This window comes from Coffea arabica, chromosome 7e, assembly GCF_036785885.1.
Source record: "Coffea arabica cultivar ET-39 chromosome 7e, Coffea Arabica ET-39 HiFi, whole genome shotgun sequence".
NCBI classification, from domain to species: Eukaryota; Viridiplantae; Streptophyta; class Magnoliopsida; order Gentianales; family Rubiaceae; genus Coffea; species Coffea arabica.
Window position 1 is genome coordinate 11,258,140 of NC_092323.1, and position 21,224 is coordinate 11,279,363.

Below are 21,224 nucleotides of genomic sequence, written 5' to 3' on the forward strand. Positions count from 1 at the left end.
TCAATTTGGGATATGTCTTATCTACATTGTTATTTTTTTACCAAATTGCGCAAGTTATATCTCTCTGGAAGACATGACATAAACATTATAGTGGAGAAGTTCAACTTGACAGTTTGAATATTAAAGATTGAATCTTATAGAATTCAAAATCTGGATAATCAAATTTATTAAAGTTGAAACGTCAGAAACGCCAATGTATAGAACATGTCAAACAAAACATCAACCTGTAACTTCCCTAGGTAAATCTAGACCTCGGTGTTCTGCAGTGATTGAAAACTAATTTGAGCTCGTAGATATCAATATAGTAACTGGAAAAAATGTAGCTTCGAAGTAGCTAGAAGTAAACGACAGCATATGAAACATAAAGAACTCCATTAGTTCTCAATGTTCTGATGCTTCTTGGCCGTGTAGCCATCCATCCATGCCCTCCATCTCCATCTCCATCTCCCTCTATCCTAAGCTGGGTAGGGATTGTTGGGGAGTAAGGAGGCAGTGGTTGGAGTAATTTATTTACTAATAATATGGTGTCAATTGGGCTTCGCCACCGAGAAACGGACCAGTTCAGCCCAAGTTAACCTTTACATCTTTGCACCTAAGATCAGCCCACCAAATTTAGTGTATCGATTCACTAGGTAGTACTCTTTTTTTTTCTTCTTTAATAAAAGCAAATTTCATTAACAGATCCCTGAAATTCATCCAGTTTGATTTGATTTACATTACTATTCTGATGATAGGTTAAACATGCATTAGACATTACAGATTTGTAATTTAACAGATGGATCTGACATAATACAATAGTTCCTTAATCCTTACTTTGTCAAACTAGTAGGAACAGAATCCTCCTCCAGGCTCCATCTTTCTTGGCTCTGTACTTAATTCCCAGCTTGTACCAATAAACATTAAGCATGTTCTTGGCTAAAAAATACACCGCGTTTTAGGTTGAATTCAAGCTTGCACAAGCTCATATAAGGAGCTCGAACTTCTTCTCTCCTAAAACCACTAAATCACCAAGGAAGCTCTCACAAAGCAACAAGCTAGGTAAAGGTGTGTTGGTTAAATAAACGTTCCTTTGATCTTTTGAATCATTTGAAGCTGAAATTATGTGCTAAAGAAAGCTGAAAATTGATTATGGGAGGAAACTATCAAAATAATTTTTAAAACAACAGCTGGTTCTTTGGAACTTTTAAACGAATTTATGCTTTAAAGAAATGTTTACAAACGTAGCTTCTTAGGATTGCGTAGAAAGCCACAAAGCCCTTGTAGTCTGCGGTATAAATTTTAGTTTGAGACAAAGTTGGCATTGCAAAATAGAAGACTCTCAAGAGGTGTCATTTTCAATCTAAAACAAGTACACAACATTAATTCACTGGATGCCCCCAATTGACAGAACACATACCACCACTTTTGCTTCTTGTCTTCTCTGCCCAAAATTCCTCAGACTATTACTTTCAAAAGTTAACAGGTGCAAATGTCAATGGTGATGAATTATTGAACCAACATAGATAGAGAGATTAAATTCATTCTTACATGGATGATGAGCGAGAGATGTTAAATATTTTATCGCAAAACTAATTAATTGTGAGTGGAGCGCTTCATGATTTTTATTAATTGATTCAGTTAGTCTTGACTAACAGATATGGTATTAGTTCTTTTTTTAAAAAAAAAAAAATTATTTTGACACTGCGAATTAATGTAAGAGAAGAAAAGAAAGTAATTTATCAAGAGCAGTAGGATGGAATTACATTTTATAGCAACAACTATACGCAAACGCGGGATTTGTGGACATAATCACATACAATTAGGCAAACCAAAATAAGCAAACTCCCTAAGTTGTTGTTGTACTTTCAGATGATGAACTTAATAGCTCCTCCAGCAGATCAGCTCCTAAGTCTTCAAGCTCCAGAACAATTTTTTTTGGGTTTATGTCTTTATTTTGATTTCTTCTGCGTTTTGACAGACTTCTAATCTTGTGTGTTTCCTTGAGAACAGCAGCTGGTGAGCAACCATTCTCCCAATTGTGCTTAATCCCTTCAAGTGATTCTTGGACTCGATCAGCTGGAAAGTTGAGGGACGCCATGGGACCCCGCAGTGAAAATGCTGCTTGGTCATAGGCAAAAGCAGCTTCCTCCGGGCTGTCAAATGTTCCAAGCCAAACTCTCAATCCATGCCTTGTTGAATCCCTGATTTCTGCTGCATATTTTCCCCATGGACGCTTCCGGACTCCTATGTAACTCTTTTCTTTCTTGTTAGATTTCTTTTTCAAGCTTGAGGTGACCTCTTCTTCATGACTAACTCCTTTGCAAGAACCTGTTTTGATTGACTCTGTGGCTTTGGATTCCCCACTCTCATGTTCGGTTTTCGAAGTTGTACTATCGTCAAGAAAAACGTTATCATCCCACCAGAATGAAGACTCAAATGGGAAGAATTCAGAGGCAGCAGAACCCATTTCTAGATTGAAAAGGTTGAAGCTCTGCATCATAGCCATGTTTATACCTACTTTTGGAATCAAGCGGAGCACAGCGTTTATATATAGTAGGAATTCAACTAGAAAGATAAGGCTGATGGATAATTTGACTTCTTCTTGGCGCAATAATGGTTTCCTAGAAGAGAAGGACCATGAATCTGGGGTTGGATCGAGTCAAGGGTACTTTTTTTTCAACAGCCTGAATCAGACTTTTGTTGTTTTATAAACCTAATCGAGTCAAGGGTACTTGCTAGAAAGTTTTGACGAAGAAGATTTCATCGCAATTAAGACACAATAAATCTACAGAAGTTTTCAATTTGATGCAGGTGAAGTTGCGGGGCCACGGTCCCTCCATCTACCTCAACTCTATGCCCTAAATCCAAAGAACATGGACAGTAAACGTTAGCCTGTGGGGTTGTTGACGTACATCGAAAGAACATGGACATTAGCCACTTGGTTCTTTTTTTGTTTTGTTTTATAGCATGCCACCAATCATAGGAGCATAATAACTCGTAAACCATGGAATAAACACCCATATAACAATAATGAGACTGATAATCCCTCTCTCCCTCTCTCTTTAGGCAAACTAAGGTTAGTTATTGATAATAAAAGAAAACATCCAAGACTTTGTTGAGAACTAACCCCAGTATGCACATATCTCTTCTCAATAAAATCTCGCATGGTTACAAGTACAAAAGCAGTTCAAACTGTCTTAGAAATCCTACGGGCTCTCGCGGGTAGTCCAACTGATTTCTTAGTCTGGTAATTATCAGCAGATTTCGTGATCGACTTTCATGTGTTATCTTATTGTATATTTTTGGAGCAGGGCTTTACACATTCACTTTACACATTCTCAGAGAATTAGTCTAGTCGAAAAGTTAGGATATCTCTAAGTTAAAAAAAAAAAAAAAAAAAAAAAAGAAGAAATCCTACCGTGATGAAATTGAGTATATCCATTATAGAATGAAAGTATATTTTTTTATTAAAGAAAATCTAAACAACCGTTGGCACAGGGCTCAAATTAAATTGAGGTCATGATCCAACATTGAATTGAGGGAACTTGAATTCAATCAATCAGCTCAAAATCCTCAAGTTTCAATATCGCATTGATTGATTGATGGACATCAGCTAGCCAAGTGACGCATCATAATCGTACGGCTTTGACGTCAGCCTCGACCAAGTGGCTGGTTTGATTGCCTAACGGAACATTTATGAGGCCGCCACATTTTTGGCTTTTTGCTATGAAAAATGGGTCAATCCGAACTCGACCCATTTGGTCCAAAAAAAAAAAAAAAGTTTGTTCAGTCTAATCTTTAATTGAATCGGGTGCAGTTTGGACGTAAATATTAAACTCAAAGTAAATATATGCTGAGTTTGGACCTCTTTAGATTCAGTTCAAACCTAACTAAAGCCTAACCCATGTATAAGTATAATTATATATATAATATTCATAATTTATAATTATACATATAATAACATAAAACATTAATAATTTATATATAAATTTATAGTAATTCATGATTATTAAATAGATTGAATTTTATATATACTGATAGTGTATGCATTATCACGATTAGATCCAGACACATATGCAGAAGTTAGATTTTAAATTCAAAATTTACATAATTGTTATTTATTCAAAGTTGATAGTGTATACACTGTTAATGTAAAAAAGACTAATCCTATTAAATATACATTATATATAATTATGTATTAATTTTGAGCTTGGGCTTAAATCGATTTGTGCTTGAAACTTCTAGAAAAGTATGAGTTAAGTTTGAGTTTATAATTTGGGCCCAAGCTCAAAAACTTGAAACTCCAAAGTCCTATCAATTTATGAGTCGAGTTTGACCTTTGTTAAAACCCTACTAACAAAACTCGATCCACAGCCCTAGTGACAAATGCATTTACAGAAAGAAACGTGCTGAGTAAGGCCATTTATTTTTAGATTAATTTCAAGGTAGTTATTGGAAGTAAAGAGGGCAGGTGAAAAAGAACTCTCTTATATTATTGAAGGCAAAAAAAGTCAAGACATGTCTCTACTAATTAAGAATACAATCTTTCTTCTCAGGATAACGCTACAGCACAAATTTTTATGTCACGACTTTCTTTAAAGAAGGGGAGGGGGGATGGGGAGGAGGAGGAGGAGAAAGAAACCATGCTTATGCATCTCTAAGTTAAGAACTTAAAATTGCATTCGGAGTTGAAAGGGGTGATCGTGTTATTCCGGAACGTAACAACTTTTAACTGTCTGTGACAATATCATTGGTTGTAGTTTTCTAACTCTGCCTTGGAAAAATTGAAAACATAAAAAGATAAATTTAGGCCAGCTTTGCTGGAAGAAATGCTATCACTATCCCGCATGCAAATTGGCAAAGGACTATATGTTTCTCTAGCTAGGAAGATATTATTTGGTTACGCTACAGTTTCGTAGGCTATAGCAAGAAATTCCAAAGGGACCATTGGCTGATGAGGATTGATAAACACAGAACAAATAGAAAGTTTGGTATCAATGACTAAGACATTGTAAAAATCGCTGTTACGTTTTATCCATCGATATCAATATCAATGTCAAGTTGCTTGTATCATTGAGTAACATTTTGCTGCAGCTAGCAGTTGATTCAGGATGTCTTTAGTAGCATTTTTTTTAACTTCTTGATTTATCTAGTATGAATATTCGGCCTTTAATTAATTTCACTTGACATAGCGATCGTTGCTAATTAATTTCAGGATTTTATCCTTTACAGTTTCTTAAGCAAAGAAAATATAAATATAAATGAAGCAAGTAATAAATTTTATCTTCGAGTATGACTGATTCGAAGGAGAGATTAAACTAAGACAAAACGGAGCCAGAAAAAAAAAAACTGAAATATGGGACGTGAAGACACAGACTGCGATGTTTTGCATGCGGTTTGACCCTACATGCCTTCTTTGTCTCTTCCGTCGGCGGAAGGTCCGGGCGACACCTCCTTCCTTTATCCATTTTTTCTTCTAGTGAAACCGATAGCATTAAATACCAAAGGAAGCAGAAAATCTGCCGGTGTTAAGGTTTTTATTGTAAAACAAAAGCGAAGTTTGTATGTTGTCTAGGGTTTCCTCTATTATTTAATTAATTTAGGGGATAACCTTCAAGAGAAAAGTATGTATTCTGTTGTTCCTTCGTAGGAAAAGAAGCGACCAGTTTCCTTTTTCTCGGAAAGATTTTTTTTTTTTGGGGTAATAGTTAAAAATAATTAAGGGAGATTCTAAAGTCCCTTTTGGGTAGTGATCAGAATAGGATTTCTTTTGACGTATTTGGAGTTTTACTCTCTTGTAAAGCTTCTTGTTCCTATAATTTAATGAAGCGAGTTTCTTTGCTCAAAAAAAAAAAAAAAATTTGTCCCTTTTGGGTGTTGTATTCTCAACTTAAATTTGTTGTTTGATGGTAAAATAAGTATTCTAGACCCTTAAATTGTAACAAGTTCAAAAATTTAAAAATTTAAGCTAATATCATCACTGAGAAATGCATATTACGAGAATGATACTAAAAGAAACCATAGAGTTTTCTAACAATTTTGTGTGATCACCATTACATAATAGTTTGTGGTTTTCTTTCTTTTTTTTTTTATTGCAAATAGAAATTAGTTATTCTTTGTTTTTAATCGAGTGGTGCTGAAAATTGAAGTTGAATGTCCTGCATAAATTGACTAATGCCAACGAAATTTATTACGTGTTGTTTGGCACTTAGCAGGGCGACCGGAAAGTTTGAAACTTGAAAGTCAAATATTGTTCATCATTACCAGTCTTGGTGGTTAGGTGGCAACTCCACAGCCACCCTGAAAGACCAAATGGCCGGGCCCGACGGCGGCGGAAGTTTCCGTCCCACCACAAAAAAAAAAAAAAAAAGATAAAGAAAAAGAAAAAGAAAAAGAAACCAGTCTTCTTGTTTTCAAACTCGGGCGGTCAAAGTTCTAAACTGAGATAATGCAAATGGATGTTTCTCAATTAGTTCAAGCCTAGCCGCAGTCCAAAGCTTAAACTAATTCCAAATCTACACTTTAATTATTCTCACTTACCAGTAATCACATTTCTTCTCCATGTATGAATTACCAATCATAAATCTTTCGACTTTCCTAACATAATAAAGGATTAATTTTTCTTACAACAACACTTTATGCTCTAGTCCATTTGAATGCATAACAAGCAATCTCATCTTCAATTTGAATTTCATACATTTGGACTTGCTAATTAATGTACACGCTATCTATCATAGTGTGAAAGATTAACTCTATAGTAAAATCTTCCTTTTATGCCTTCATTGAGATCTTAGACCAATCTTGCACCGTTCAGATTTTCCATGGTCCTATTTGCTTAAAATCATTGATTTGTCTTCTCAACAATTAATTGTAAGGTAACTTGCATACATAAACACAAATTTTACGATTTCGCTAATGGGTGTTCAATGAACATTTGTTAAGAGGACCATCAAGTATTAGTTTTTTCGATAAAAGTGTTGTTAATTTGTGAAATAAATATGAGTACGTGCATTTATATGATAAATTTAATATAAATTAGATGTACTATCGGGTGTCCAGTTAAAAATCTCAAATTTAAGACACAAAACTGACGTATCTCCTCTACAATTTTAAGGAAGCTAGGTTACCATGTACACATATTAATTCAGTACACAAAACCGTTCAAGCTGATAAAATCTGGGGAGTTCTGTAGTACGTTTTGGGTACTACACTAGTAAATATTAATTCACCTTTACATGTGTAAAAAGAGACATCAATCCTTAGACGAATTTAGGAGTTTAAATTATTGATCAATAATATGATAAAATTTTATTAGATTACAATCACGTGGAACTGCCTAACAATCTAATTAACTATACTTCTCTACCAAGTAATATAACAGATTGAAAGTGAAAACAAGAAAATACCTACGGCTAACAAAAAAAAAAAAAAAAAAAAAACTACGGCTAACGAAATTTTGTCCATTATGGATGCAAGTTCCACTAAATAACCTTTTCCAAAAGTGCAAAACTTTTCATCAATTTAAATTTTAGGGAAGCATCCTTCATGGATGTTAGCAGCCCATGAGCATAAAAACTGAGAAGATGAATGCACCTAAGTACTAACATTCATGAAGCATCCTTCATGAATGTTAGCCGCCCCATTTTTGTATCTATTCCACCTCGACTACCACATTCAATGGAGCTTTTGACCCATTACAACAAATTGAGATGAAAGTTAGGCAATGTAATTGAAAGGGGTAACACTACTATAAAGGCTAATAAAGATCAAATCCTAAAGTTATGCATGAAACATGCAATTATTGACCGTCTCCTTCTTACTCAAAAAGATCCAGGGTAGAAGACAAAATGCCAATCCTCTGCAAAATTCTATATGCTAAAGCTTTAAATGAAGGCAATGTACTAGGCACATCTCAGGTGAAAACTTGACACTCTTTTCAGTTTTTCTGCAGCAAAATCAGGTAATCTCAGAAGTAACACCATGATTTGCATTAGTCTATCTCAGTTATTTAAACTTATTTTCTGTCAGTGGTAGTTTTTATTATGTACTACGATCGAAAAAACAAAAGGGTAATCTGAGATGGAAGGAAACATGTTCCACATAAGCTTTCGCCAGTCTCTTCAAGATGGAGTTCAAGTATTCCAATTCTCCTAGCTTGTACATAAGCAGGTAAACAGAAGGGTACTGTGCACATACAAGGATTATCTTGAGCATTTAATTGGGCTATTCCTGGCGAATTGAGTTCTCTCTAACTAAAACTTGTTATACGAAATTTTCATTTGGTTTTCTTCATTTTCTTTCACACTGTCACTCCTGTAAGTAGTTATGTTAAACAGCAAAAGGGTCGCGACAAAGAATAGTTTTGTGTGATGTATAAGGATTAGACACTTGCAATCAAGAGATTACACTATATTACCAACTAAAGAACTAGCTGAAACACAAGTGAAGTTGTTAACCTTAAGACTGAGTAACATTAGAAAATAAAAGGCTAGACACTCGCAATCAAGAGATACAGTATATTACCAACTAAAGTACTAGCTGAATCACAAATGAAACCGTTATTCTTGAAAATAAGTAACATTACAAAGTAAAAGACAAGAAATTATGATATCAGATTGGCGTTAAAAAGTTGCTTCGAATAATATTAATGGACTGAGGGAGAATGGATATGTCATAGAAGATGATCTTCGAAATAGAAAAGGTTGATCAAATAATAACAAGTTCAAAATAGAAATAATAAGATAACTTTTAATGGTTGAGAGAAAATATACGGCTGCCACTGGTAGGATCTTCGATCCCCCAAAGGAATACTATAATATGGATACTAAGACTAACTAGTGAAGGATTTTTTTTTCAAGATAACAAGGTAAATGGGGAACAGATTTTCTGATATCAGTAGGGAACATGACAAACACAAGCTAAGCTAAGTATCAGGTTCCAAACACTATGGACTCCAAAGAGGATGAAGTACTGAAAGATATAAATGTAACCAGCCTGCTTTCCAGTGCAAGATGCAGGCAAGTGGTAATAGAGTAGGTCATTGAAGATTTAACTCTCAATGTCAATCATTAGCAGAGTTTCCTCCCCAGTTTTACAGTTGAATTGTGTGTCTTTATTTTAAGTGCTTGTACATTTGAGACCATTGGTGACTTTCATACCAAATGCACAAAATTACTTTTTATGGTTTAAATCTTTTTTTTTCATTCTTGATTTTGGAATTTCCTGCTGAAGTCATCGCAAAGAAACTAGGAAATCACAAGCATGGCTTGGTCAATAGTATCCTCTTCTTTGACACCATTCAATGAGTTTCCTTTTTCCCTCTAAATCGTTATGACAACCTACCCAAGGCCTAAATCGAATATCAATAGCGATACTAGACAACACTTTCTCCAAAGGGTAGTGATTCTAGATCCAGGACATATCGATGATGTTATGGAGGAAGATACTAGACTAACACATTGATACATGCTATCATCTCTAGATGTCCAAGCTTATTAGTTGAAGTTCGTTATAATCTTACAGAAAATGAAAGAAAAGTATCTAAAAAGGAGCAATCAATTATGTATGTCCAATTGGGTGTCTTTTATTAGCTCAATAAAACAGATTACGGATATAAATGTTCAATGGTAGAGCATGGACATGTAATATTCACAAATTGATCAAGTACCAGCTATTTGGAACATAAACCGTGATTATCAGCACAAAAAATCCAGCATCAAAAGGCAATGGTGAAAACAAACAATTAGGGTACAAATGACTACGAAACTATCTTTATAGAATCGCCAAGTTTAACTCTTTTTGAGGGTAAACTTATTATGAAGGTTAAGAATGCCAAAGATAAAGGTTCAATGGTCTTTTCTTTCTGAAGGAAATCCTTGATCAGTTTCTAAATATAATTCACTTCACGAGAACATAAATATATCTTGTCTTCAATATAAACAACGGGATACATTATACATCAGTGTCATTGGTTGCCACATACACAATTTTCCCCCTTTTCACTTTTCGCTGTGAATGAGTTTAGGGTTCCAGAAATTGCTGCTAGTAGAAGGCAAAAGATATTATTGGATATATAGGCTGGCAAGGCACTAATAATCGAAGAGGAACAGAAAAAAAAAGATGTTCAAACTAGAAAAGCGAAGGTGGGGATATGCAAACTCCGTTTCACTTACTTCTGGAATTATTAGTTTCAGATAATAGCTCATCTAACAGATCAGATCCCAAGTCCTCAAACACCAAAACATCTTCTTGCTTAACTTGTTTCCCTTTTCCTCTACGTTTTGATGCAGTACTTTTCATCCTGTGCGCCTCTTTCAGGGCTTCAACTGGCGATGAGCCATCTTGGTAACTGCAGATGACCATATTCCTTAATGATTCCTGAACTTTCTCGATGGGGAAATTGAGGGCGGTGGTTGGGCCTCGCACCGAAAGGGCAGCTTGGTCATATGCTAAAGCAGCTTCCTCTGCAGTAGCAAAAGTTCCAAGCCAAACCCTCATTCCGTTTCTTGTGGAATCCCTTATTTCAGCCGCATATTTTCCCCATGGCCGCTTTCGAACACCTATGTAGTGCTTCTCCTTTTCAGCTGGCTCTTGTTGAATGCTAGTAGTAAAAAAAATGGAGCATTCACCACTGTTATTTTTGCTGGATGAACAACTAGTTTCCCATGAGGATTTGAATACCCCATCAATAGTATTGCAGAAATCTTGATCTTCGTCTTCCATCCATGAAGATTCCATCCTAAAATTCATTTGTTAGTTATTCATCCCAGGTAAGTAGAATATGGATGAGAGAAATATTTGATAGAAGAAACCTTGACTCTCGGATATTTTGCCAATATGAAAGCTACTGGAAATAAATACTAGTGTGACTGCCATTATTTTAATTTGATTATCTGGCTGCGACAATCTAGCCTATGAGCCTGCCCATCATAAAAGCAAATAAATAAAGTAAAAAAGCCTTGACTTGATTTTTTAATTTTAATTTTTTTGATTAATTATTTAATCGTTTTAACTATTTTAATGAATTGAGAGACGAATGTGCAGTTTTTTTTAAAATTTTCTTTTCAACCTCTTACTCCTAGTAATTTGCAGTTTTTCCCTTCTATTTGCATCATGATTGACTGCGTTTCCATGCTTTTTCATAGAAAATGTTGTTTTGCCCCCAGCTTGGGAAATCGTGTTAGTGTTTAGGTCTTTTCATATTTTTTTGGACAATTTAGGTTATATCATATTATTTGGAAAAACAAACCCACTAACTAGAGCAGATTATTTTTGGGCTATTTAGCATGGGAAAAAGGTATGTCTAATCTTCGTACTGTATCTTGGAAAAGGGACAAAAATGATTGTCACTGCAGACGTTACTAAACCAACGGCTCCTTGGACTGTTAACCATCACAAGGGCTCTTAAAGTTTTTGTGAGGTGAGAGGTCAAGGGCTTGACCGTTGTCTCCCATTAATTGTCATATTATGTGATTTTTCCAAATTCAGCAAGGTGTCAGAGGGCACCTGTCTGATCCAAAGGTAGTTTAGTTTTCTTTGGTTCCCTATGATCCAGTTGGGTCTGTCCTCTTCCCCATAGTATAGGAGCATGGATAGGTGTAGGTGTTCGTGTATCATTGACGTTTTAAAAAAAATTTGGTGTGTCTAAATTGTGTAAAACTATATGAACAAATTGTGATTTATGACTAAGTTGCTTCTACAACTTTGTAGCAGAGATGCAACTAACATGTCTGAGGCAATGTTTTTAAACTCGAATTGGAAAGTGAACTGAAAGACCTTTTGGTTCATGGTTTGATCGATTCAATCGGTTCAACTTCGGTTTAAAGGTATAATAATTTTTTATTTATTTTAATATTAAAATTTTGAATAAAATAAATATTTTTTAGAAAATAAAAATTGGTTGAACCTCCTGATTTTTATCAGTTCAATCGGTTCTTGAGCGGGTTTGATTGGTTCAATTGATTCTTTAAGTTATTCATTGAACCGGACCGAAAGCATATCCAATTCATGGTTTGACCGATCAAACGGGCCAATCTAGTTCAGTTTTCAAAACACATGTACAAGGTCAACATAAATACAAATTGAATATCGCACCTCTTTTTTTTTTTTTTAATGGGTGTTCCCCAGGGAGTGGAACCCGCAGAATAAATCCCCTGCCCCCGTAACTTGCTGGCAGTGAGACTTGAACCAGAGACTAAGCCCCATCTTCAGCAAACCCATGCCACCTGACCAAGCCCCGGGGGCGAATATCGCACCTCTATCATGAATTTGCACAAAAAAATTAAGGAATAATTTTAGAAACTTCCTATACCTTCTTGTTTGACAATTGCAGCCACCTTTCCCGAGGTACACTAACCTGCTTTGGTATTCTCAAAACACTATATTAACCTACACAAGATCTATAAATTCTAAGTAAAAAAGGAGTTTAAAAGAGAAAAAAAAAAAGAAGAAACCCTTTCTCATTAATACCATCCTATCCAAAGGTTCTAACCTCATTTCGAAACTTTATATTCTATTCTCAATTAATCTAAATAAACTTTTTCTCAATTATACAAAGAGCCGACTAGGTAGTGCGAACGCATTTGTCAAAAGGAGTCTCTTTAGAAATTGTTTAGCAAAACAATTTTTTTAAAAAAGTCCAAACACTAGAAAAGGATGCCTTCAATACATGGTTTAAATTTTCTTGCAAAGGGTCACCATGAAATTTTTAACAAGCACATAACAATTATGTTTGGCTTTTTTTTTTGACATTTAATTTGGTTAGCAATCAAATAGGGGTAATACAGGATATATTGGACTTTTTGTACTTGGATCACCAATTGTTATTAAGATATACTTTTTAGAGAAGGTTTCTATAATTCTTCAAACCTCAGGAGAGGTTGTTATAATTATTAAAAACTTTAGGATAAGTTTTTAGAATTATCTAAAAACTAACCATGAATACTAATTTGTTCAAATAATATTACATTATTGTAGTACCATTCGTTGCCTCTTTCTCCTTGGTCTTATATCGCCTTCCACACCTTGTTAGATTAGACATATTTTTTCGGGACTAAATTTGATTAATGTTTGCTCCTGTTAGAATTTCTTATACTCAAGTCCCCTCGCTTATTTTGGTCCTTGATATCAGGGAGGTGGCTTTAGCCCTCGGCTTACCTCCCTCTCTCTTGTACGAAATTTGCATACTTCAATAATTCAATTATAATTCAATTAGTTGTCCCCGCGGATAGTGCGACTGGTTTCGTAGTCTGGTAGTTACCAATAGGTCCCGTGATCAACCCTGTGTACTATTTTACTGTATATTCTTGGGACAAGACTTTACACAATCTTAGGACATTAGTTTGGTGGAAAGGTTGAGATACCCTAAGTGAAAGAAAAAAATTCAATTAGTTGGTGTGCACCAAATAGTTTACCACCACTGGTGGTTTTCTTAAGAAAAATAGAATACCAAGTATGAATTTCACCGGAAAATTCTCTGAATGCTACTGTGATGAGATACTTTGATGCTGACATAATATAATCTGAATATACTGAAAGTGCACTAGAAAAAAAAAAAGAAAAAACCCAAAAATTTTGAAAAAAAAAACTTCCCACTGAAACAATAAAATTATATTTAATATTTTCGATGTTATATCAATAGCTAAGAAATTTTATTCATGTGCTATCTGGCTCCAATAAAATGTATAGTTATCTGTAATAGCAGTAGAAAATACACATCTACAAGTATTGATGGACCCCACTCTCATAAAACTATTTTTAGGTTGCCCATGAATATTCATATTAGTGCAAAATTTTGTGTACTTTTTTAGTAGGAAGATCGAATTAAAAGCGAATGGTTTAAAGTCAAATCAGCTTCAATTTTAATACGTTAACTCCAAATTTTTTTAGACACTAGATAAGGAAAAAATTTTCATTCTAAATACCTTTTCTTTCTTTTGTTTAAAGAAGTCGAAGAAATTAAGAAACAGGAAAGGAAAATGAAGCGGCTTGGTAACTATATTTAAAAAAAAAAAAAAATGAAGTGGCCTGGTGGGAATTGCACCCTCATTATAGGACGGGAAACAAATATGAGGATACCCAATTCTCTTCATTCCAAGGATTTGTGTTGTCAAGTACTGGAAGAAAAGTAAGCTGTTCAATCTTTTCAAAAAGATAACTTTTGCGAACTGGAATGACCTTCCGATGTCAATTCACCCTATATTACTCCATTTAAGGGTTCAATCCAAGCAGAGCATGATGTGTACATCATGCAATAAAATACAATTTTCACTAAAGTTCGAGTACGTTTAAACAAAATAGATGAACTGGATCGTATCGTTACAAGCACAAGGATTTTGAAAGCTACTTTAATTAATTATCTAAAAGATTAGTGATGAATCTTTCTGTATTTGGCGATAAGTCAGGATGACAATATTGTAAAAAAGTTGTACAATTGATTCACTATCTTCAGTGACTTCAGCTATTGTCATCAACTCATCGCACATTAGCACCACAAGTATAATATTTGTGAAACATTTGTTATCCTTCCTTTTATTAAAAAATGACAGATTACCTAAAAAATAGATTGTAATTAAATGCATCTCGGCCTCCACCTACTTTTTTTTTTTTTTTTTCAACCGAGATCGGATGGTAATGCATGCATGAAAATACATCATTCATTTCATCATTAAAATTCATCATTCATTTCATCATTCAAAAATGCAGAATAGGTGCACCTAGTATTTGGTTGGCAGCCCATATTTTAATACTCCTGTACACACAAAAAAAACCCATATTTTAATATGCCAAGCTTGTTCATTAGTCTTGATTTTGACCCCCGGAGGCCCTGGACTTTGTCTTCTTTCGTCGGCGGATTCTGGACGAGGACAGTGCCCTTAGTAATAGGAACTTAAAAATTGAATTACCTACTCCTCCCCTCCCCCTCTCTCTTCCTTGGGGCTGAGGGTTGGGGCTCAGATATACCTGATGCAAGTAATTGATGTTATTGCACAAGATATGAGTATCAAACCTTGTTTATTGGTATGTATTAGTTTTCTCGTCGAACCAACTCAATCAGTCAATTGTGAATTTAACAATCATATGAGAAATGATAGAGCTACATGTGCAGATGAAAATGGACTTAAAAGAGTAGCAACTTTCGGGTCTTAAAAAGCCAAGATACGTAGAGTATGATGAAGTAAATTAGACATTATACTACATCTACATGGCATGATTTAGACTTTGGATAAGTTTCATTTTGCTTTGTAGCATATGGTTTAGAACTTTACAATTTAAACTTCTTGATTTGGCTCATCTTGTTTCACATTCAACATGTAGTGCTTTTATAAAGGCAATTGTAGAAGGCGTCTTAATGGTGCTTGTTGGGTGAACTTTTAAGGCCAAATTTCTCTTGCTAGGCATAAATATTGGACTATCCTAAACTTGTATATATGGTCCTTCCTCCAAAGAAGAAAAAAAAAAAAAAGAGGAAGAAAATCTTGTATGGTGCAATGATAAATTTCAACTGTCCCTAGTATATCTACATCTCGCTCTACCCATAGTGGTAACCTGGAATTTCTTTTTTATCTCGACTCTGTGACAGCTAGGCAGAATCCGATGTTCTGTAGAACAATGTGACTAGGATTAAAAAAAGAATAAAATAAAAATGAAGAAGTTTTTTTTTTAAGAATGTTTTATTTTGGAAGAAGATAGGTACCTGTAAATGTAATTTAAGACGGTTGAAATTTCTTCGAAGTTATCATGACCCATTTGTTGATTAAGAAGCATCCGTCCTTTCTCTTCATGCTTCTTGTCTCTTATTGTTTTAACAGTGATTTCTGTCTAAGGGGTTTTTTTTACATATTAAACTAAATAATCATTTTGCCATTTTCAAGTTTATCCGTTACTTCACTTTTTTGAACTTTTAGGCATCCTACGTTGCTTGCAGCCGTCCTATTTATGTAGAATGTCTCACTCCTTTTGTGTAGGGATAGCAATGGGGCGGGTCTGGGGCGGGATCCCTCGCCCGTCCCCCCCACCAAAAAACTTCCCTTGCCCCTGCCCTTGTCCTCCCTGCCCCGTCCCGTTTTCCCTGCAGGTGCTCGCGGTTGATAATTTGATTTTTTTTTTCTAAGAGCCTTTATTCAATGGATCAAATCTAAATTCAAAGAATAAACTAATATACGGAACTAAAAAAAGTGAAAAATGAAAAATGAAAAATGAAACAAGAAAAGTGTTGAAATAAAATACTAAGAAAATTAAGAAACTCAATTGGATTGTATAAATAACATTTGGAAATACTCATAGAACGCGTAATATGCTTGTACCAAATATCAACTAGGAATTTGGATAGAAATGAGATAAAAGTTATGTTTATTTAGCAAATATTTTAAGTTTATTATTATTAGATTATATAATATATTACATTTATTTATATTAATAAATTGAAGCAGGAGACGGGGCAGGGGTTGAGGCAGGGGTATCGTCCCCCGCCCCATTTAAAACAGGGGGAGAAAAATTCCCCCCAGTCCCGCCCCATCCCCCACCCCATTACTCCCCCTGCGGGACGGGCATCCCGTTGCTATCCCTACTTTTGTGAACAACTTTGTAGAAAATTTTATCAAATGTTTCAAAGGGTTTGGCTGTGAGAGGTCTAATGTGTTAATTTTTTGTAAAAGTAAATTTGGGAATTAGAATCTAAATGCATGATGTATAATAATTGTGAATGCATACATTCACATAGTAAATTAAATATAATATAGTTGTATTAACAAGTTTCCTTGATATCCGTTAAAAAAAATCCTATTTCAGCCTAAGTTGAAAAAGAAGTAATCTCTTTACCAAATAATGTCGTTGTCAACTGTGCAGCCTTCGTGCCAGCAAGGTATTTTTATTGATTGACTACTTCCTTCATCTCCTAGACATGCAAAGGCCAAGTTAAAATAACTGATGCAATTGTACGACTGTTTCATAACTAATTGAAAAAACTTCACATCAACAAATCGACTTTATGTAAATTCGTTTGTTTTCCTTCCTTGATTAGCTTTTTAATTATAAGCGGACCCCCTAAACCATGTTAATGTTTCTTTTCGTGAAGTATTGTAAGTTTTGGAAATTTGATCATTGGCTTATAAGCTGTAACAGAGAGGGACAACAACGGTCTGTTCTCCTGTCTCTGTACATGCAAGGGAAAGGGTTAATTACCGTCAAAATCCCTTCAATTTGTTTCAAAGTGTTGATGTTATCCTTAAACTACTAAAGACTTTGTCTTTGTTTACAGGGAAAAAAAAAATAACTAAGAAACTGGTCAAGATTATAGCCACACGACTTGAATTTTGACTTTTACATAGACAAGAAACCAAACCATTACGGGCAAGTCATCCGTAGCTAGGTTTTATGGACTTGCATGATGCACGATAAAATAATTTTTTCTTTTCAAAAATGTTCGGAACTGAAAGGTTTTCAGGAATAATGCCTGAACAATATTTCCCTCTTCTGGTACTTGAACAAAATAAATAAATAATATAAGAATCCCTTCTGGCTCCCTGGCTCTGTGTATTTCTTTTAACCTTTATTGGATCCCTAATGGAGTATGGTCTTAATACTCTAAACATAGGGAAATATAGATTTCTTCTTGATCAATTTGACTGTTTTTTCGAAAGCATAAACATAATATATACTTCATAGTGCAACTATATATGACTAAAGACACTTGAGCTATTGGCTTAAATAAAGGTCAAATTACTGGGCATTACTATATATATACGTGCAGATTTTGAGATTTAAGCCTGAAATATTTGTATTGCATCGCACATAATTAATTGCACTAAACAAACTACAAGGAAGAGAATGACAACAGAGAGGGCACAGAAAGCAGATAAAGAAAGCAGGTAGTTATCTGAAAGTGAAAGATGGATCACATGTCGGTCTCCAATTTACCAAAACCTAATATAATATTAAAAATTTTAATACTATCAGATCACAATTTTACTTGTTAGCTCCTACATTTTTATCAATTTGCAAAAAGTAAAGTAGGCATTTTAATCTTGCTATAACTAAGTGAAATTTAAAAAAAAATAAAAATGCTGAGATTGGAAGTAGGAGAAAGTGAAGTAGCTAATTATACATAAGAGGGAGGCTAATTACGTTTTGTTTATTCTAAATAGGCATACATGGGATTAACTATGGAATAAAAAATTACGAAAAGGGGAAATGAAGGCAAGGATTTTGAGTTTCTCATTAATGACTACTAGCGGCACTTTCAGATGAGGAACTGAGAAGCTCCTCCAAAAGGTCAGCTCCCAAGTCCTGAAGCTCCACAACAACTTTTTCTCCTTGTTTTTCTTGATTTCTTCTTGCTCTTTTTGACATGCTACTCCTGATTTTGTGGGTTGCCTTCAGAACCGCAGCTGGTGAGCAGCCATTCTCCCAGTTATGCTTAATACCTTCAAGTGATTTCTGGACTCGATCCATTGGAAAGTTGAGGCTAGCCAGGGGACCCCTCATCGAGAAAGCTGCTTGATCATAAGCCAAAGCTGCCTCTTCTGGGCTCTCAAATGTTCCTAGCCAAACTCTCATTCCATTCCTTGTTGAATCCCTGATTTCCGCTGCATATTTTCCCCATGGACGCTTTCTTACTCCTATGTACTGCTTTTCTTGCCTCTTGGAATCTCTTTTCAAATTTAATGATTGAATAGCTTCAGTGGTCTCAAGTTCTTGTTTAGGAACCCTATTGTTGTCAAGAAACCAGAATGAGAATTCAGAGGAGAAGTTCTGATCAGGAGTTGGATTCTCATAGGATGAAGAATCCATCTCTAGCTAAAACTGAAGGGTTTGTGGTCAGTTCTCTTGCATAAAAGTTGGGCTTTAAAAAGCCCTGGCCTTTTTTTTTTTTGGGGGGGGTTGTATTTGACCTTTTAAAAAAAATAAAAATCGGTGCAGTATTTCTTTATGACAAGAAAAGGGTTGAGGAATCTGAGGTTCGAATTGGATGGATCAAGTCAAGAGTCCGTGGTGGAAAGTTTCCAAGGAGAAAATGTCATATGATTTATATTTGCAGAAACTTATGTTATATTTAAGGAGGTGAAGTTAGGGGGTCGCCTTCGGATAGTTCCTCAATGTTAATCTAAGATTCTAAATTAAGCCCACGAGCAAACAGAACTAAGAAATGTAGAAACAAGAGATTTTGGAAATCTTACGTAGCCCATAGGCTGCAAGTCATTGGAGTATATCTGTAGCACGAGCTGGGTGATGGGTTGCCAAAGATCGAGTCCCAAATGTGTAGCACGAGCTTTGACCAATATGCTGATATTGCCTAAAGAGTAGCCTAATTGGTGTCATCAAAAGATCAATGATTATAGACTCGAGGGAGCGTTGGCTTGAGTGATTCAGAGAGAGACAGAGAGTGTGTGTGTAAGCGAGAGATTTTTCAGGTTTCTACTCTTTCACTTGCACTATAAAAAAAATAATTATCGACTATTCCACTTTTTATTCAGCTATGGATGACCAAAGCATGAAGGTAATTAAGTTGTTTGGTTCCCCCAGCCGCCTAAAGGCTTTGTGATTGGAAATTTTCCAAGTGCACAAGTTCCATTAGCATTGAAATTAAAGAAAATTTCGCTATACTTTATTTGATTTGGCTAATGATCCCTAGTTAGGAGGGTTTTAGGTGTTAGTTTTTTTTTTTAAGTATAATTAGTTTGAAAAAGTGTCTAAATAAATAATTATAATCGCGTGTATTCACATGTTAAGTTATGTGCAATACACGTGTGTTAACGACTGCGTACTTAGATGCCTATTAGAAAAAAAAATCCTACTTTATTTTCGTCATAAATAATCACTTAGTTTGCAGTGTATATGGAAGCAGGGAGATAACAAGTGATGCAAATTCTAGATGATTTTTCCTTATCCAGTGTCAGCTCCAATTACCAGGAATACCATGAGTAGAAATTTTTCAAGAAAATAATCTTTGGATATTTGCGGTTGCATAAAAGTAGAGCAACAAACCAAAAAAAAAGAAAAAAGAAAAATTTACATGCAGCAACTTTTGCAAGATTAGACCCCATGTCACTGTCACGCCTATGATCAAGTGTTTGCCTAGTTGTAATGGTAAATGGTTTATGTGCTGGGAACATTATTATGGAAATACAGTCTTCTTGTAGGGTACCGGAATGATTGGAATTGCCAAAAAGAAGACTGGTTTAATGAGGATCAGGAAAGAGAGAACAGAAGTAGATAGTTTAGAATGTTCATGTCATTGCAAATTTGTATAATTCTAAACACTTGTCTATTTGCTAGTAATTTCACAAACATTCTCTGAACTATTTATTTTTGTTCTCTCTTTTCAATATGTCCTACCATGATTCATTAAATTCCACCCGATCGAGTGGATAAATTCACTCATCTAATAAGGAATACTAATATTTGTTTAATCCAAAATACTTGCTTCTTTGTTAAGGCTTGCATTTACATGGCCATCCTTTAAGGGTCAATTAGAAGGAGAATTTCACTAATTCATAAACCTTGAAAATATAAAAGGACAAGATTGATTAAATTCAATGGTCACTAAAATAAAACATTAGAATTAACTCTAGAATGTTCAAAATGTACATTTTTTTTTTGGTAGGCGTAGTGTTTCATTCTGTACAAACCCTAGGCCTATGGTTCTACATCCTCCCTTTGGCTTCTTCCCTCCGCGGTAAGTCCTGCTGACGCCACCTTTTTCTTTATTTATTTATTGTTTTAGTAAAACTACAATGTGAAGCCGAAAATATAAAATGAAGCAATTTTAGAATTGCGTAGTATTTTGGCTAGCCTAAATAAAAATGCAATGCCATTTAGTAGGAGCCAGTGAAATCTTGATCTAGTAGTCAAGATTAAAATAAGCATCAGTATGTGAGCTTCTTCTCTCACTATTTGTGGACTTATTTTTAATATTATTGAGTTGTAATTTTCATTATTTATGAATTAATTTGTTGATTGTATTATATATTTGAATCATTGCGCGTTCTTTGTAATCTTATTAAAAATAAATCTATGATTAGTAGGAAAAAATCAAGTTGATGAGGCATTAGATTAGTGGTTACGGTTCAAAACCCAATAATTAGAGGTCTTGAATTGCCCCTTTCCATTTTTAAATCCCACTTCTCTTCCATTAAAAAAATAATAATAACTATAATTATAATAAAATAGCCAGGACAAAAAAAAAAAAAAAAAGAATTCCTGCGGTTCCGTTATTGCTTAATGGGTAAAAAACAAAAAAGCTCCCT

At 34.7% G+C, this 21,224-nt stretch overlaps 3 protein-coding genes across 3 annotated transcripts; all 3 read right to left on the minus strand.

The window, feature by feature from the left end:
• Positions 1-1,693: 1,693 nt before the first annotated feature.
• On the minus strand, positions 1,694-2,863 carry LOC113701568 (ethylene-response factor C3). The gene has a single exon (XM_027222290.2). It carries the CDS (start codon positions 2,483-2,485, stop codon positions 1,826-1,828), a length of 660 nt encoding a protein of 219 aa, XP_027078091.1. The 5' UTR covers positions 2,486-2,863; the 3' UTR covers positions 1,694-1,825.
• Positions 2,864-10,143: 7,280 nt separating this feature from the next.
• Positions 10,144-10,716, minus strand: LOC113698137 (ethylene-responsive transcription factor 1B-like). Its single transcript, XM_027217844.2, has one exon. It carries the CDS (start codon positions 10,714-10,716, stop codon positions 10,144-10,146), a length of 573 nt encoding a protein of 190 aa, XP_027073645.2.
• Positions 10,717-18,098: 7,382 nt separating this feature from the next.
• On the minus strand, positions 18,099-18,809 carry LOC113700125 (ethylene-responsive transcription factor 1B-like). Its single transcript, XM_027220596.2, has one exon. It carries the CDS (start codon positions 18,766-18,768, stop codon positions 18,196-18,198), a length of 573 nt encoding a protein of 190 aa, XP_027076397.2. The 5' UTR covers positions 18,769-18,809; the 3' UTR covers positions 18,099-18,195.
• Between the last annotated feature and the right edge of the window lie 2,415 nt (positions 18,810-21,224).